Source organism: Fopius arisanus, unplaced genomic scaffold (genome assembly GCF_000806365.1).
Source record: "Fopius arisanus strain USDA-PBARC FA_bdor unplaced genomic scaffold, ASM80636v1 scaffold00058, whole genome shotgun sequence".
NCBI classification, from domain to species: Eukaryota; Metazoa; Arthropoda; class Insecta; order Hymenoptera; family Braconidae; genus Fopius; species Fopius arisanus.
Window position 1 is genome coordinate 308,599 of NW_011887797.1, and position 18,150 is coordinate 326,748.

Here is an 18,150-nt window from a genome sequence, read left to right on the forward strand (position 1 = left end):
TTTTCTAATTTTGCCTGGAAATGACGTAGAATGGTTTGAAAGGTAAAAATACCAAGTCTGAGGGCCATGTGTGTATGTACAGATGATCAATTGAGGGTCAATTTTTGCAAAAGAAAAACGAGTAAATTAATTTCTAAAAATCTGAAATTTTGTCAGTTCATAGGTCCTGATATGGACTTGATATGTGCCAGATTTCAGCCCAATCGGTTGACTAGTTTTTGAAATACCGGTGATTGTTTCTGAAAAATTTCCCGTTTGCATTTTTTATTCTTTTGAAATATTCGAGATATTCCAATTTTCATGTTTTTTGAAAAAATGTACAACGTTGTACGTAAACATTGTATGTAAACGTTGTTCGTGCTCTCTGATTTTAAAAAATAAATCTATCAACTTGATAGATATTCAACTTTTTATCTGAAACTATTTTCTCAAATATTTTAAAAACGCCCCAACTGATTTAATTTTTCGTTCTTTCGAAATATTCGTTGCATTGTGCCCTATTTAGATGAACCATAGAGATGTACGCGTTCGAAGAAAAATATGAACAAATTTCCATTTTCATATTTTTCGGAAAAATGCGTTGCACGCCTTCTCTGATTTTCAAAAATCAATCTATCAACTTTTTTCATTCTGTGAACGGCGTGGGAAAAACTCTGTCGAAAAATTCAGCCGCCGGTACCGGAAGATGTGCAAAGTTCCCTCGAGAAAAATTCCGGTACCGACATTTATGTATCTATATATATATATATATATATCCATATATATTGTTTCTCGAATTGTGTTCGCAACAACTCGCAACATTCCAAACCAGAAATCGAAAGTCATTACGGAGAGTTTCGTAAATATGTCGCCTGTCAGTGGAAACTCGAAAGAAAAATGTGATTTCAATTTTTTATAGTGATCTCTGAGCTGAAATGCCAACTGGAGTGGAAAACTGACATGAAAAAGCTTCGCCATCAGTCTGTTGGTCTTTTTCGTGCGCTTTGCTGCGGATGAAATTGATGTCATGTACAGATTTTTCCCCGAGGAAATTTGATTCACTGCACGTAATAGACCCGCCCCCATTTCGAAATTAGGGGACATGTGTTATCAATTTTGGCAAAATACTCGAGAGTGATCCGTGCATTTTCCGTTGAAAATCGAGCAATGTTATTCTGGTTATACAACGATGAATAATCACTACACATGTGCGGATAACACAGGGGCTAGCACGTTTTCATCTATAACTGAAGGGCTCTTCACAAATATGATTTTCATACGGAGATCATGAGCTCAAGTTCCTCATACTTCACACTCTACTTAAAAACTGGAGCACTCATCCATGCGCACTTCTACTTTTTATTTTTCCAACCCTCAACCGAGACTTCCGACGTACCACGTGAATAAATGAGAAGATCCAGCAATATTTTTCCCCGTTTAACTTGGGCTTTTTTATTCAATAAAATTATTTTATTTATTTCGTCATGCAGAAATAAATGATCAAATTGTCAATTTCATCCAATCTTGAACTTGAAAATATTAAAAGACGATCAAAGCCTGTGAATCGCGCCTTTCATTTCTGATGCAACGAAAAAGCAATCGGAATGCGTAATTACGCGTCTATTTGACAGCCATTCAACGCGAGTGGTAGAAGCCAATTGCTTCCGCCGTTTAGCATCTGCAATTCAGTACCACCCTTACGAACACTCTCGACAATTCATTCCGAGTATTCATTGAACCGCAATAATCCACGAGTATCTAAATCGATTCAATTCGCAATTGTCAATATATTCATGGTATACATTAACAAAACTACCTTTATTCCTCTTCACGAATAATTACTTGACTTATACATTTTGTATGGGATTTCTTATCTTACAGGAAAGACTTATCGCCAAAGCATAAGAAAAAGTTACAAACATTAAATAATTTGACTTCTCCTGCGAATCACATTAGTTAATTAAAGTACGTAATTAAGCGACTGTTTGTGCGCCTTTCAGGGACCACGAGGGAAACCAGTTGCTTTCACCCTTTAATTTCTGTAATTTAATGCTGTGCAGAAGAACACTGTCAACAATTTGTTCAGGAGTGTTCGTCTGGCCGTAGTAATCTACGAACATGCCATCTGGATCAATCAAGTACGTGATAATTGTGTGATCAACCTGGAACACAGACAATTCCCCCAATTGCTTCGTGAATTACTAATGGAAGCCCAATAAAGAATTTTATAAAATGAAGAGACGTATTTACGATATAATCTTCGTCTTGGTCTTTGGGCCCATTGCTGAAATAAACTCTGTAGGCTTTACAAGCCGCTCCCACTTGTTCCATATTACCGGTGAGTCCAAGGATTTTCTCTGAAAATTCTTTGCAATACTTTCCCACGATCGCTGGAGTATCTCTGCTAGGATCCACTGAGATGAATATCGGTTGAACTTTGAAGTTATTCTGCTCTAAATAATTCAGCCAAAATCAATGATGATAATAATGATTATTTATCATAAAAAACATTCTGTTAATTAATTGTGGTATACCTAACTTATCAACTGTCAGAACCATTTTCTCGATCTCATCAGGGCAAATATCGGGACAATGTGTGAACCCAAAATAAATTAACACCCACTGTCCTAAGAAGTCTTCAGATTTAACAGGCTGTCCCTTGGGATCGACTAGATCGAATCGCCCACCAATCTTAGCCTTTCCAATAGTCCTCCTTCGTTCCTTCTCCAGCAGCATGTCCTTCTGTGCCTTCAGGTACCATAAATACCCGAGAAATCCACAACCAATGGCTCCACCGATGAAGAAGCTGGTCCAAGTAATTGGACTTTTTCTCAGCTTCCAAGCCTTGAGCTTTGGGAGATTGGTTACCTTGGGGGCATCTTTAACATCCTGCCTGAGTACGCTGGATATAGTGTACTGTCTCGTCTAATGTAACGTGAAATTGACAGATCAACTCAATTGCTCAAATCCAAATTTTCTTGACATTGCAAGCAATTAGATAATTATCTCTTGAATTTATTTCTTTTCCGGTTTTGGAGCAGAATAATTGTTTTGCACTAAAACAGTTACCTGACTTAGACATAATCTCTCTGGTACCTGAAGTCTGGATAAATTCCTTAGCATCAATGTTGTCATTGTCATTTTCAATTATTTAACAATTACCGCACTTACTCGATGATAGGTTAGGAATGATGCAATCACGTGTAAATCATCGAGAATTGTCACTGAAAATCCTCTGATGATGAAGAGAATTGAACTGATGACAGTAACTAGTTAATTCATAAAACTGTCGTTCGATAATTGTTGATGAGAATTGATTCTATCACCCGGTGCAAATCACTCTCGCCTGTAGATTTATCCTGTTTGGAAGATCCTCCAAAATCATCGAAAAACAGATGGATAACTATTGTAGTACGCATGTGCAAATGGGCATTTAATGCTCCGATGGTAAGAGTTTCCCCTTTTATCGACGAATATGTCAAAATGATTGACTTCGCTAGTTCTGGAGTGCCTGAAAGTGTTGGAGGAGATTCTTCTCCAGTTTTTGAGATTTATCTTTATATTTCTCATTGACAATGAACAGATTCGAGTACAGGGAGTCCAGGATGATGCCCAACGAGGGCTACATCAGAAGGGATCATCCTGTCAGACTTTATGATGGCGACACGAAGGTATTTTCGTTCTCATGTCATTGTCTTTTTGATAATCATTTCCTAACAATTTGTGTATGTATGAAAATGTCTTTGCAGACGAATTTCGTGGGAGGAGAAATTGTATTGACGAGTCACCGACTCATCTGGGGACGTCCCCAGGATGTCGCCCAGGGCCAGATCTGTTTATCCCTGTCCTTGAGACACGTAGTGTTCTTTGAAGAGGACAGTGCAGGGGTTTTCTCATTCAGCAGAAGTAAAAAAGTTGTTCTACACTTGGCAGAACCGCTCCCAGGTGAGTAAAAATGTTCAAAAGTATTCTGACTCCTCCCAGAGTCTGTGAAGAATATTCAGAATCCTTAGGAATAATTTTTCGGATTGTGTTTTAGATAAATTACCAGGTCCAGTAGATAACAGCTTCCACATGTATATAAAATTGTCCTTCAAAGAGGGCCTTAATCCTGGGTTTCTGTCAGACTTTGCTGATGCCATCATGAGAAAGAGTTGGGAGGTAATGCCCATAATGCCAACGATAGCCATGTCCGAATTGAGTGTCCAGGGGCAATCAGAAGGTGCCACTCAACTTCGAACGATAAAGACACGAACTGGAATTATAGGAATCGAGCGGAGCCTTCAGGAACGCCAGAAAGCCACTGACAACAGCATTTCCATGGCGTTCCAGGATCTGAGGAAACTCATGGAGATGGCCAAGGACATGGTGACGATATCGAAAACGATTTCGGCTAAGATAAGGGTAAATATCGATTTGAAAATGCACTTTTGTTTAAAGACTCATTATTTTTTGGGAAATCGCAGGAACGACAGGGGGATATTACTGAGGATGAGACTGTGAGGTTCAAATCTTATTTGATGAGCATGGGAATCGATGATCCTGTTACGAGGGATGCTTACAAAACGAGTAATGAGTATTTCAGACAGCTGGCTGTGCAATTGTCCCAGATATTGGAGGAACCATTGAAGGCAATCATTTATTATTTCCATGTCGAAGTCGATGCTGATATATATATATTGACATTAAATTCCATTTTTTTTTGTATTTCACTGAATCTGCAGGAAGTTGGAGGGATGATGACATTAACTGACGTTTATTGCCGAGTGAATAGAGCCAGAGGTTTGGAGCTCTTATCACCTGAAGATTTGCTCAATGCCTGCAGACAACTCGCTCCACTTGACCTTCCAGTGGTGCTCAGAGCATTTGATAGTGGAGTTATGGTGATACAAGCTCGATCTCACGATGACAATGCTGTTGTTGAATCTCTTGCTGAATTAGTCAGTATTTCATGCTAATTCTTAATTTATTAGCACTCATACGTTTTGATATCATTAAAAATATTTATTTCTTCAGTTGAGAGACAAGGGATCAATCACTGCTGAAGAATTAGCTCAATCAGCAGGCATCTCTATTGTTCTGGCTCGAGAAAGACTCCTGGTAACGGAAAAATATGGTAGAGCTTGCAGAGACGATACAATCGAAGCCCTAAGGTTCTACCCAAATTTATTCCTCGAAGAAGTGTCTTAAGTTTTCATTTCCCTCCGAAAAATAATGTCTATATTTTTCTGATTGCTTGCAAGTGGCTAATCATTGTTGGATAATTCCATTCTGCCCGTTCTGAGATCAAAAATACCTCTGAAATCGTGTAACATGCTGAATAAACAAATTTATTTTACAAATAATTTCTCGATGGATATATTTCTAATTAAAATCAATCGTATTTGAAAATTTCATTGAAAATATATTTATCTAATTTGGCTGATTGATTTTAGGCGGAAACATCAAAATTATTTTTTTATGAAGATTTAATTAATCAGTTTAATACAGAAATTAAAAAACTCAATGGGTAAAACAGGTCTAATGTTATTGGAAATCGCATTTTCCCTCGATGTTGCTTCGGTCGTCAGCGAATTCCTGAGTGACATCATTCTTCTGTATTCGTTTTATAAATTCGTTGTAGCGTCATCGAAAGTAATGGAAAATTCCCAAGAATTTTTGTGAATTTCACCATTCGTGAATGGCAATTGCTGAGGGGCATTTGTGCGTCATACCTGAGGCTTCGAACCAAAATTCTAAAACACTCTAGGATTAAATCGACGGAATTTTCGAGGTCAGTAGTATCACCTTGGCATTTATCCCGACATTTATTATCTTTTTTAAAAATCTCGTTGTATTTCTCGAGAATTTTTATAGCTTTTCAAGTATAGGTTATGTTCGTTATGCATTTTCAGGAGTATCCACGGCATTGAATGGTGATTTTATAGCGTGAGAGAGTGTTGGACACATTGTGATAGTTTTTTTTTTATATTTGTCGATGGGATTTATTGATGATGAGCTCAAAGAAATTTCAAAACTCTGTGAAAATGTCGTTGAACGTAGCAAACTTGTCTGCTGTGTGCCAACTCAAGTCAGAGTGGAAATAACGTGAGTAAAACTAGAAAAATTCTATTATCTGTATTTTTTAATGCAATTTTATTCTTCACAGGAAAACGTCGTTCAAGAAAATAGTAACCTGTATACAGTTTCCGAAAGATTACCCTTCAGACGTGCTGCTCATCGAATTGAAAAGTAAAACTCTGTCGCCAAAGTTGTTATTGGGTCTGACTGAAGTTTGCGAGAAAGAGTGTAAGAATCGTTTGGGGAAGGCACAGGTAAATAATATCTTGAATAGAATCCTCTTATAGATGCCTCGTTCTCCTCAATTTCGTTGTTCGCGTATCTTTCGGCTGAGCTACTCTATTGCTTTTGGATTCCAAAATGTAAACAATCCACCATTTCCTTCGTTGAGGAATTAAATTCCAGGAGAAATACAGCCGAAAACGAAAAAATATATCGAAAAAATGATTGCTACTGTCAAAATAATTATTTTTTCTAGGTTCTACCAACTTTGAAGTTCATAAACAATTTTATCAACGAGAATCCCCTGATCTGTTGCTACGATGAAATCAATACCGTAAAGGAGCTCCTGAAGGAGTCAGACAGTCTCAAACTGCGACAGAAGTCATCAACAATAAATCTCGAGGTGCACCAGGGACTTTATTACTATAAAGCGAAGCTTTTTGTTCCAGACGATTACCCGGTGTCGTCCGTGAGGTTAATATCTTGACAAAAAAAATTAAAAAACTCCGAGGAAATAAATTTAATTGATTAAAATTACAGCATCAATTCAGACGCAGAAACGAATTTTCCTCCTCTGTTCGCACGTTTCCTCTGTGGTCAGGGAAGGGAACTAGGACGCAGATGTGTAGAGCCTCCACTGAGGAAAAAACCAAACCAATTATTCACACCATCTCCTTCCCTCAAGACCGTTGCGTCATTCTTGATAACGTGGGTATCACTCAATTCTTTTTTCATTGATCACTAAATTGTGATCGTAAAATACTGGAGGTCAAGGTATAACGCACAATTTCCATCGCAGAACTGTAAAACAAATTCCAAAGGAGCACTGTCAGCTATGCAAGTTAGAATGTCTCCCTCCAAATCCAGAAGATGCTGTAGTGGACGAAAATGCAGATACCCACGTGGAGAAACTCTACTGTGGTCATCTGTTCCATTTGAAGTGTTTCAGAACATACATGAAAACTCCTCCATTCCATGGTAATCACAAAAATTCCATTCATTTCATAAATCATTTATGAAGAAAGATTGTAATTTTCCATGAATTATTGAATTTTATGCCTCCAAAAGCTGCAAACTTAATTTGTTTTTACTCAATTCTTAATGTCAGGGGGTAAAAAATGCCCAGGCTGTGGACAACGTGTCTTCCACGATAAATGGGGGTTGACTGATAAACTCGCTGAAGACAGATGGGCACATGCACAAGCTCGTGCTAGAGAACTAGCTGAAGTCGTTGATTTCTTCGACTGATACACCAGAGAGCAAGTGCATTACTAAATTCCCCTGGAATGCACGACTTTCGTTGCAACTCATTGGCAGTGAAGTGAAATAAAGATTATCTATTTTTTATTCCACCGAGAATGAATAGCAGTGGACGGGGAGAGGAATAAACATTTGGGAGAGCTGGGGAAAAGCCTTTGAAATTTATACTGATGGCTCCAGTTGAGTATCTCACTAATATGTGGCATCGTAAAAATAATATATCGTCGGTGTATTGATCCTCACTACCGACTCCGGTGGATCCTCTTCTCTCATTCCCCTCACTATCCCCTCGGCTTCACGGCCTCATTTATCCTTGCACCTTTTCACTCGTTTTTTTTCATTTCTCTACTATTTTTTCTCTTATTTTCTCTTCCCTATTTGCGTTTTTTTTTTATTGGGGAGAACTACGGAAATATTCTTCTAGACTCAACAATTATTGTGTACATTTGATGTGGCATTTTTTTTTTCATAGTTTTTTCTTATGGGTCATGGATTATTATTTACGTGGTAAATATCGTGCCCATAAATAAGGTGCGCCGTTATTCTCTGTAAACTTGGCTTCAAATCCATTTAATATTCACTTATCCTATCCTTTTTACTTTTAAAATAGATTAAAAAATGGAGAAAGTGGTGTTGGATGGAATAAATTATGGAGGTGACATGTGGCGACTATTTTTTGTAATAAAAGTGAATAAATAAAGTAGTTATCGGGGTTTGGTATTGACTCAGTCTGTCCTGAATTTTTCAAATTAAATGCGATGGAAGGAATTATGATGGGTTTGTGGATAGCATTTTTGCAATGAAAGTCAATAAAATCTTATTGCAAAATTAAAGATGATGAATGAAGATTTTTTGTCAATGAATCGCATCACCAGTGAATGCCCATGCAATCCTCTACTTGTATCAATTGACGTTTACATTAAGTGATAAGAATAAGTAATAGCGAAGATATAGCTCTGCGTTAAAGAGACGTGATGGTTTTTTAACTGTCTAACGGTCATTCATCTTCAGACATTCAGTGAAAACATCACGAAGCGAATGCCCTTTCAAGCGATTGAATGTTTGGATTCATTCAATGTCTAGGACATACCTCACTCACCAGAGTTAAATCAAGGAAATCATTCTTCTCAGTATTCAATAATATTACTAATTTCAATTCAATTACTGATTTTATTAATAAAAGAAAAGCCCTGAAAAGAATGCCCTGAAAAATAAAAAAGACCACTTGGAGCCTAAAATTACAGACTTTCGCGATAAATATAGAATACTCGTCGAGTTTGACCCTTCCGATTAGATTTAGCCATTACTCCAGAATTCTGTCCTCAACTCAATTCAAAATAACAATGTAGGGATTGCGCTTGATTAACGGTTGGATACCTAAAAATATTCAACATTGAAAATAATAGTCACTAATTCCATCGAGCTCTACTTTTATAACCACCAACGATAGCCATCCCGTTACCCGACCAAGTGACTCCAAAAATTTTCTCATTTAAATTCACCATGTGGGTAATTCTACATTCGCACATTTTAAAATGAACAACTCCCCAATTTCTCCAGCAGTATTGCTGCCATTGAAATTTTACCTCCTGCCATTTACTATTTAATAAAACCACTTCTCTCGTATACGCACGAGCCGAGAGAAAAAAAGTCGTAAACTTCACGAGGAAAAATGCTCGGTCGTTCATTAGACTGATTTACGATCGTGAAATGGTCTTTTTTTCGCAGTGATGGGCTCCACACAGGGAAGGGAAATGCGTGAATCAAACCCACAGACAATCACCCCTTCCAACACCTTTCTGCATCGACAGGACGAAAGGTTCATTGATCCTCCCAGGGTGAGTATCGATTCAACTTCAATTGGTGGATGTCATCGGACAGATGATAATGACGAAGGAAAATATATTGAATCGATTGAACGGGTGAATGGAGTGGCGATAATGACACATTCGTAATAGCATTTGCAAAAGGTAAACAGTTGGTTTCAGTCATCAGTAGAATTCAACGTATGCATGAATAGACAAGGGCATTAACGTGAGACAGCTTGGCAGACTAATTCCTGGGTATCGATTGTACGCGTTTGGAGCTATAGACAGCCACAAGGGAACAGTGGTATGTTCACTCAATGCGGTTTAGCTTCAAGCCCAATACTCTCCTCCTCCACCCAATTCTCCATATCCTTTCAGAGATACGCCAGATTGTTTCGAGGCATCAGTTATTACCCCAGTGGCAATTATTCACTGTTGTGTATGCAGGTCGATTATTTCCATTAGGAAGGATCATTCATTTTGCATTTGACAATGGATTATTGATGAACTTTTTTCGAGGATTCATCGGTTTATCGTGGAATCCAATGTAATAAATGGACTTTTCAGGAGATATTTATCGATTTTATTCGGTGATTTATCGCCTTTTAGGTGCAATTCGCATGGATTTTTCTATTCGGAAAGATTCGAGTCTTTGGAAACGGATGTTCGGTTGTTGCTTTTCTGTTTTTATCCTAAAGTGGAATTTAGTGGAGTTCACATGAATTTATTTGGAATCGATCATTAGTTGATAAAGAATAATCGATTTTGAAAAAAGTCACCAAAAATCGGCAACAGATCCTATCCCTGGGGCTGGGGAGAAAAAAAAAATCATTTTCTTTTCTCACAAACTGAAACTTATTCCCTAGATATCGTCAAATAGTTACAAAAAACAATTTCATACCCGAATTAAATTACTGATAAATTAATTCGAGACTCGGAAGATTGACGGTTTCACTGAAATGCAATAGACAGATATGTGTGGGTGTATGTTAACCCCTGGAACAATGCGCCCGAATGGTCATGAAAATGTCAGTGCATTCGCAGTATTAATTGTCAGATGAAAATTCCTCAGACTGACAATAATTCACATTTGCCAGTGGGAGAGAATTAATCCGAAATTGTTACTCCAACGAACTACCAGACCTCCCAATCTAATAATTCAATTAGCGGAGGACCCATTGACAATCAGAACGCTTCAATAAGCGCAAATGAGGGGATACAAAATTTTTATAGCCTTTCACGAATTATTTATCAAGCGTGACAAGTGATATTGATGAAAGTTAACCCCCGGAGATAAACGACCGGCATTAGGGTGGAGAATTGTTATAACAAATGGTCGTTGCACTGTTTGCACGTCGGTTTGTCGTCTCGTGACAATTATCCCCCCGACTAGAATGGAAAAGGGCACAATTGAGGTTTTTCTCCCCCCCGATTTGTACACCTGGGACCCAATGAGACGTCTACCTCATCCCGGACAATCCCAACTCCGGATTTTCACACTTTTCTTTATCCTCAGAGATTTAAAAGCTGTTTAAAAGATATTTCTTTCGAATTAACTTTAATTGTGAGAGAAATTCAAAAGACGGGATTATTCAAAGTTAATACTTCTGCCATTTGTGGATTTATTGAAAAATTCTTCATTGTGATTCGTAACCATAAATAGGCAAAATCAACAATTAATATTACCATTAGAAAACTAATACGACCAACAGTAAACAGTAAATGAAGCAATTAATCTAATTCAATATGTACAATTTTCGTAACCAAAAGCGCAATCAATTGGCTAATTGCTATTACTCAACAATCAAAATATACAACCATTTATCCATTTATAAAAACTTATAAAAACAATAAAATTTCTCTCAAAAATGTTGAACGAAAAAAAATTACGTAACCAGTCACGAAATGCAGAAAGGATTGGAAAAAAAAGTACAAGAGTAGCAGTAGCAGAAGGGACTCGGAGGAAGTGATAAATAACTCGCACGACTAGAAAGAGAGGGGGCACGTAACTAACGTAATTCACTCACTGAAAGTTTCAGTGCCCCCCTCCCTCCCCCTCCGACACGTGCTTCCAAGACCTCATTAGACCCTCCGCCCGTCCGACTGTGTCAGAAAGGGTTGTCTGTCTACTTGTGACTTACCAAAGGCGAATTAAAGAAAAAAAAACGTTTCCCAAAGGAATGAGCAGGAAGAAAGAGGAGGGCAAAATCACTGGTGCATGGATTGGGCACGAGCCACTGGGCAGACACTGTCTAAATCTCAGTCTGTCAACCCATCCCGATGGGACAACGAATATCTGATACACCTATAATTACACGTTGGGCCCGAAGCGCGTCATGTAACGCGTGGTGGATCAATAGCTGGAAAATGGCTGGAAGCCAAGTCCGACGATGTCGTTTCGAGTTTTGCCGTTGTCACTGAATCGGGCAGCTAACCCCTTTCAACCACTGGTGGGAGGGTTGTCCCACTTGTTCGAGAAGCACGACCACGACGCCGAAGGCCGCAGCTTTGCACACGTTTCGTCTTGTGCCAAGGGCGATGGAATTCTACCATTTACTCCACTCCAGGGTACACCATCCCTTCGTCCTCCAGGGGAATCCCTTTGGCATGCATTATTTTACTTTTTTGAGGCATCACGATTTTCCGGATTGTAGAGTTCATTTCAAATTCTGAATGAATGCCTCAAGGAATTCTTCATTCAAAAAAATTCCTCATTCTTGGAACCCTCCAGAGTAATTGAATAAAAAGTAAAAAAAAAACAACGTTATTTTTTATTTAAATAAACCATCCATAGAATTTCAAATAAAAACTCAGAACGCATAAGTTACCAAAAGAAAATGGAAAAAACGAAATTCAGTGCTCGTAAAAGCGGAATTCAGATTAATGCATGCAATTATCCTAAAGCGAAATCAGCGGATTCAATGCGTGCCGGTAGGAAACCACTGATAATACCCTCCCCCATTTTCAATAGCTGATAATCGTCCGCCCCCATGAATAATTCACGAATTTGAAACTACGAGGCAGATCATATGTGAATATTCATCCGCAGTCGAGTGTATATAAAGCAGAATGAGCAAAATATCATCGATCTCCATATCTCGATGAACCAGAAGTTTATCAATGAACACAACTTCCCTCCATTGTGTTAATTACATTCTGTTTAGACTCAAATCGTCGATCGTATTTATAATCAATCTTTCCCCTCATTGCCGTAATCGATGGGAAATCACGCGTAACAGCAAGTGCCCGTGTGATTCACCCCGGAACAGGAGCTATTGTCTGCACATCCCCCGGAAACAAAAAGAGCGAAAATATTTTTTTCCTGTGATAAGGAAGAAGAATGAAGCAGTGGCCTTCATCTAGATGTCTGCCCACGTACTTTTTCCATTGTCTTGTTTCCAGAAGAAGAGAAATAGCGTTCGTCCATGATATTTTTAGACGACCCCGTGTGGCCTTTCGACCATCAGCTCTCCTATCACCTATCCAGGAACCCTGATAGTGGTTAGCCTCTTAGTGATTGATACATCTCCATCGATCGGTTGACCATTGCATCAGGATACGACAATAGGTGACGTGGAAGAGGATTATATTTTTATCCAGGATGAAGAAGTGTCTGCATTACAACAAGACGAAGAAAAATAATACGTAGTAAAGTTTGTCGTTGTACAAGCCTCGAGGAGTCTCCAGCAAAAGTTGAACTATTGAAGGAATCGACTAAAAGTTCTGGAGAACTGGAGTGAGGAACATGGAGATCCTAGGGCATGTGTCCGGAGTTAAAAAGAGGCCGGAGCTCCTCCTCGTTTTTTTCTTCTAAATATTTTTTCTCCGATTTATTCAAGTGTTTTCTTTTCTTTCCCTTCTTCTGGGACTCTATGGACTTCTGGGAATAATTTCTTCTTAGATACCGCAGTCTTCATTGCGGTAGTCCATGTAGAATTCGGTCAACGGATAAAATAGTACTGTTGTCGGATGCCTTCGTGGTCAAGGGCTCGGGTATAATACATAGCAAATGATCCGTGCAAGGCAGCTGAACATTTTTCACGTGCTATCGTCATTCGTTTTCGTCACTTCAGGTCAATGGCTACAGCAATGGATGGAAATCATTTTTAATTCAATAGATTATGAATTTATTTTATGACAATTTTATTTATTCACTGAATTTATTATTTAGGGACGTACTCATACTTTCTCATTGAATAAATCATCATATAATGTATCTCACTCGTTTTATTTTATTAAATTATTTCATTTTTATTTGTTTACTGGAGTTATTATTTAGATAATGCTATTTTTAATATAATAATCGCTTCTTCAGAGGTGATGAATGCCTTTTGTCCCCATAACCGCCACAACCAGTGATTCACTGGTTTTCGTATTCACCCGAACTCCCCTAGTGCAATTGTCATTCGCCTCACGTAATACAATTGCAGAAGGGCAATAAGGTAATGACACAAGGGCCTCAGCATCATCAATGAATTTGCCAATCACCTCGTGACCGGCAATCCATCACAACTCCCCAGAATTATCATATCAACGTCACGATTCATTATCGCATTAACGCATTATCCACATGTTCCATAAAAATTGGCTTAATCCCCCGATAATCTCACCGAAAGAAAAAAAGTGCTGACTCCAGTGAATTTGATTCGCACCGGGTGACTCGGACTGTGTCAACTCGATTTTCCGGTCTGATTCGAGTGAAGATCGGATTATTCCAGTGCGAAACGTGTGTCATATCGATATCGACTTGATCCTGAAACTTTGGGACAATTCAAATTGCTCAGACGTTTTTTTCTTTTGGTTCAATTAAATCGATTGATTATTGAATCGAATCGTCATCTATTATTCTCCATTCGCATAGCCATCGGGGGCATTGAAACGAGCAGTCCGGAAGGGCCCACGGGGGCCCCCGCCACAACAAGTTGCAACCACCTGGCAGTGACCACCCAGTCACCTCCAGATGCTTCCATCCCCCTCGTGTCCACTATCCGCACCACCTTTAACAAACGGTAATACAAAAAAAAAAATTCCTTTCAACTAGAGTGCGAAGGAGTCACAATGTTACACTTGGATGACTCCCTCAACCTACAAAATAAGTTCTGTCCGATACCCAAAACCCATCCGCACGCAGACGACAAAGAAAATTTGGAAAACAACCACTCGGTTTCTCCTCCTCTCGACTCTCTCCCTTTCTGCGGTCACACAAAAGTTTTACACTTGAATCTTAAGTCATATATCAAGTAGTCCGTGGTATGATTCAAGTATTCAATCAAGCCCCCAAATTTAAGAGTCATTATAAACGCGTCGATAAACGCTTTTTTGCTTGATTGCTCTATCTAAATAAAATTGAGTACCACCTGAATCAAGTTCCATAAGTACTCGATTCAAGTCGAAGAGAACAACTTCAAACGATTAGACTCTCCCCAACTCAACCCCCTTCAACCCCCGACTGAAATCATGAATTAAAAAAAAAATCTTTTGACTCAATGAAGAACTCGAGTCACAACAGTCCTCACTTCGCCCACCTCCTCGAATCCGAATTACCCCGTGCTCCCAAGCCCCCCGCCTCAAGTCCCAAAAAAGCCCCCAAAGACCGATCGACAAGACCCCGAACCATAAGACAAAAACCGGGTAACCCCCCAGCAGGTCGCCCAAGAGCTTCAGACACGGGGCATCGATTTCGCACACAGGACGATGGCTTCACGGTGGAGGGGGTAGTATTGGGGGCGGGTGGGTGGTGAGAGGGGTGTATGTGCACACATAGCCACACATACAGCGAGCGTCGGCCGTTTGCTGGCGCTGCTGCCGCACCATTGCCCCCTCCCCCCCTCCCCCCCTCAGCCGCTATATTTGCCCGGCCCTCCCCTCCCCCGGTAGCGAGCAACCCCGCGGAAAAATAAGAGGGGAGTGTTGGAGAGAGATAAAAATTGAGTATTAAACTGTCTTGTTCTTGTTCATTGAGTGGAGGTAAATGGCATCTCTGTCTGTAGTTTGGGGCAGTGACGGGACGCGCGTGCGGGGCAATGCGAGCCCTCGACTACTATCGGGTTGGCCCGCTGTCGCTGTCGGCCGGCGCCCGTGTGTTGTACGCGTTAACCGCGGGTGCTGCCTGGCGTACCCTCGGCGCTCAGTAGTTCAGAGCGCCGTGGCAGTCTTCAACGAGCTACCCGCCGTGCCATTAGCCAATGCCGTATTGTGTCACACTGAGTTCGGTACACCGGTAAAACACTGTCGGTACCAATAATCACCGATAAACTCATAAGAAAACTTGTAAATTTCATCATCACTCTGATAAACGAGGTCTATGATACTTGTGAATTTATTCACACGAGTTATTTCCTTGTTTTTTCATTTTTCTTTCATTATTAAATCGTACAACCCTATCTGCGAGTGCAGTGCCACCGGCGACTCGTTACTACAACGCGGAAGTTCGTACTATTTTTCGTACGGTTGTTTCTGTTAGTTTTTTCTCCCCCTCCCCTCTTAATTAGAGGTTTTTTTACACTCGGATTTATATGCTACCGAGTATTGCTGATAATCCGGTACTGAGGACTGGGGCTTGCAGGTTCACGTGGTTTTGATGTTTCAGTCGTCTGGTGAATTGTCGGGTGAACGGACCTTTTGGTGGTAATTCCATTGCCACGGTGGATTGAGGGGTGGTTGAGGGGGTTTGGGGGTGGATTTTGTAACCCTTTGGACCGCGTGGGGCAGGTGTGTGGAAGGGGTTATTGGGGTATTTGGGGAGAAACTGGACCGGAGAACAGGTGATTCTGGGTGATGATTCGAACGCTGAAAGCAGAGTTTAGTGAAGAATTGCCGTAATAATAGAGACTCCATAGATTTGTTAATATTGAATGAGGGAATAGTACGTGGAAGAGGGGCGATTGGTTTACCAGAGGGCTTTTTTTTTGTGGTTGGTGGCCCCGTTAGAGGGTTTCACTCGGTGGTGGCATCTCACCCCACAGTATAACGAGCCTCCTTGAATCGCACGTCAATCACACACCGGCAATCCCCTCCGAGATAAAAACGGCTCGATATTAAATAAGATAAAGATATAAAATCATTAGTGCAGTGACAAATAGCAATAGTGATTAATCGATAAAGTGAGGGTAATCGGGAATCGGTTAAATCGTCGATAAATAACGAAGACACCGGTGTCAGTGGTTACCGGTGTGGTGTGGTGATTGTGTTGAGTTATTGGTGGTGGTGATGCCTCGAAGATCATTTGATCAGTCATTAGGCAAGGAAGAAGGTGGCGTATACCGGAAACGCTGACGAGACCAGTACCGGCTGGGACCGGTCCAGGCCATGATCGGCCCTTCAATCCAAAGGGCACGCACCCATCAGCGTCTGAAAATAATCACCGATACAAATCACCATATATCAACGATATCACATCACAATCACAATGAAATAGAGCACGACTCGACCCACCAAAAATTACGCCTAGATGAGGATCGAGTGGTGGAGATTAAATCCTCGTGTCGTACTGTTGCGAATGAGGAGAGCCAGTGGAAAGGGACTGGGGTGTATCAGGCCAGTGGTGGGTGCTGCCAAAAAAATCAACCATCTGAGAGAAGACGTGATAGATGTAGGAGTCATCTATTTCTATTGTTTGCAACCGCCGCTGTATTTAATGCACTTGCCCTCTCACCAGGTAATTCATTATATTTTCTATTTTCCCAAACCACGAGGTGTGAGAAAATTTCTCTCGTCTCTCTCGTTTGTCCCGTTTGTCTCGTTTGTCTCTTGATACATTGCTGGGGGGATGAGAAGGGTGGAGAGGGGGGCCGGGGCTTTGGGGGGCTTTTTCAGGCAATTTTTAACTGCAACGAGCGATCCACCAGACGTGAGACAGTTGATGCTTGTCGCTAACGGAATAGTCGTGAATATCGTTCGCAGACACTTTCGAGCCGCGCCCACGTACTCAATGCTATTATTTATCCCCATGTCTGCGCTATGCCCGCCTGCCAAGTGTATTTTTCGCGGGCTATAACACACGACTTCTTCACTGAAAATGTGAACGCACGTCTCATGTCCTCGGGTGTAGACGTTACACCAGACGTCGAGGAACTATTATTTCCCCGAAGGAGTCTGCCGGATGAGACTTTATGGGAGATACCACTGCGTGCACTGGTTATACGCATTTTTTCCACCAATTTTTATCTTTCAATAAATAATAATGATAATGATTTTATTTATCGCTTGATTGCGCTGATCGTGTTGATCGTTCCCACTGCATTTCTAATGTCACATGAGTCACGTTCCACCGTTTTTTCGTCTTTTTGGGACTGAGGGGAAGAATCGCTGATAAATCTTCCATGTTTTAATGGTGCAATAGCGGAGATGATGAGCTTGATTGACAAATTGATGATTTTTTACTGGCTCAATGGTTTTCGGGTGGTCCTGCCTACCGCACCAATCGATTGAATTCATCGGGTCAATTGATCTGGCGATTTTATTCCCGGAATTCAATATCCAATGATCTCACGATAGTCTGACCTCGGCAGCAGTGATGAGATGAGGGGATTAATCGTTTTCGAATTGATAATTGCCGGTGTAAATTGATTTTTTGGGGATTTCTTGTGGATCGGTGTGAGGGAGGAAATGGCAATGGATCGCTGTCCCTCGACAACATTAATGTGTTTACAATTATTTATACCCACGGTCTAGGGAGAGGGAATTATAAATGTCGTGAGTATTTTTTAGCACACTCTTTTCGTATAACGTGGGACCGCCCAAGGCGTTTGTTGTATATCACTGAATCCACTTCGATTCGAGAGGAGCCGCCGCCACAAGCACCTTAAATTTAGACATTTTA

General features: G+C 40.3%; 4 protein-coding genes across 8 annotated transcripts in view; 3 read left to right on the plus strand and 1 right to left on the minus strand.

Annotated features, from left to right (window-relative positions):
• Nucleotides 1-1,778: 1,778 nt before the first annotated feature.
• Scox (Synthesis of cytochrome c oxidase) lies at nucleotides 1,779-3,379 on the minus strand. The gene is made up of 4 exons (XM_011308103.1): nucleotides 3,049-3,379; nucleotides 2,514-2,904; nucleotides 2,230-2,432; nucleotides 1,779-2,141 (listed from the first exon to the last, which is right to left on the minus strand). The coding sequence occupies exons 1-4, from the start codon at nucleotides 3,118-3,120 to the stop codon at nucleotides 1,953-1,955; spliced, it is 855 nt and encodes a 284-aa protein (XP_011306405.1). The 5' UTR covers nucleotides 3,121-3,379; the 3' UTR covers nucleotides 1,779-1,952.
• Nucleotides 3,380-3,445: 66 nt separating this feature from the next.
• Vps36 (vacuolar protein sorting 36) lies at nucleotides 3,446-5,326 on the plus strand. Its single transcript, XM_011308104.1, has 6 exons — nucleotides 3,446-3,650; nucleotides 3,729-3,924; nucleotides 4,019-4,383; nucleotides 4,446-4,610; nucleotides 4,704-4,919; nucleotides 4,996-5,326. The coding sequence occupies exons 1-6, from the start codon at nucleotides 3,555-3,557 to the stop codon at nucleotides 5,167-5,169; spliced, it is 1,212 nt and encodes a 403-aa protein (XP_011306406.1). The 5' UTR covers nucleotides 3,446-3,554; the 3' UTR covers nucleotides 5,170-5,326.
• A 176-nt stretch (nucleotides 5,327-5,502) lies between these two features.
• On the plus strand, nucleotides 5,503-8,245 carry LOC105268498 (uncharacterized). The gene is made up of 7 exons (XM_011308105.1): nucleotides 5,503-5,752; nucleotides 5,874-6,066; nucleotides 6,128-6,293; nucleotides 6,518-6,735; nucleotides 6,802-6,969; nucleotides 7,061-7,239; nucleotides 7,370-8,245. The coding sequence occupies exons 2-7, from the start codon at nucleotides 5,957-5,959 to the stop codon at nucleotides 7,507-7,509; spliced, it is 981 nt and encodes a 326-aa protein (XP_011306407.1). The 5' UTR covers nucleotides 5,503-5,752; nucleotides 5,874-5,956; the 3' UTR covers nucleotides 7,510-8,245.
• A 7,792-nt stretch (nucleotides 8,246-16,037) lies between these two features.
• Nucleotides 16,038-18,150, plus strand: part of LOC105268499 (protein kinase C-binding protein NELL1-like) — a 36,383-nt gene continuing 34,270 nt past the window's right edge. For all 5 annotated transcript variants that reach the window (XM_011308106.1, XM_011308107.1, XM_011308109.1 and 2 more), the window contains exon 1: nucleotides 16,038-16,986. In XM_011308106.1, the coding sequence (XP_011306408.1) occupies nucleotides 16,638-16,986 (349 nt within the window). In that variant the 5' untranslated portion in view covers nucleotides 16,038-16,637. The remainder of the gene's footprint in view (nucleotides 16,987-18,150) is intronic.

Excerpts from the sequence above, each read along its gene's own strand:
- LOC105268498 (XM_011308105.1), top strand. The coding sequence starts at position 5,957 with ATGGGATTTATTGATGATGAGCTCAAAGAAATTTCAAAACTCTGTGAA. Across the intron at positions 6,067-6,127 it reads CAAGTCAGAGTGGAAATAAC|GAAAACGTCGTTCAAGAAAA; the intron begins GTGAGTAAAACT and ends TATTCTTCACAG. Across the intron at positions 7,240-7,369 it reads GAAAACTCCTCCATTCCATG|GGGGTAAAAAATGCCCAGGC; the intron begins GTAATCACAAAA and ends TCTTAATGTCAG.
- Vps36 (XM_011308104.1), top strand. The coding sequence starts at position 3,555 with ATGAACAGATTCGAGTACAGGGAGTCCAGGATGATGCCCAACGAGGGC. Across the intron at positions 3,651-3,728 it reads TTTATGATGGCGACACGAAG|ACGAATTTCGTGGGAGGAGA; the intron begins GTATTTTCGTTC and ends ATGTCTTTGCAG. Across the intron at positions 4,611-4,703 it reads TATTGGAGGAACCATTGAAG|GAAGTTGGAGGGATGATGAC; the intron begins GCAATCATTTAT and ends CTGAATCTGCAG.
- Scox (XM_011308103.1), bottom strand. The coding sequence starts at position 3,120 with ATGACAATGACAACATTGATGCTAAGGAATTTATCCAGACTTCAGGTA. Across the intron at positions 2,905-3,048 it reads AGAGATTATGTCTAAGTCAG|ACGAGACAGTACACTATATC; the intron begins GTAACTGTTTTA and ends ACGTTACATTAG. Across the intron at positions 2,142-2,229 it reads ACCAAGACGAAGATTATATC|GTTGATCACACAATTATCAC; the intron begins GTAAATACGTCT and ends TCTGTGTTCCAG.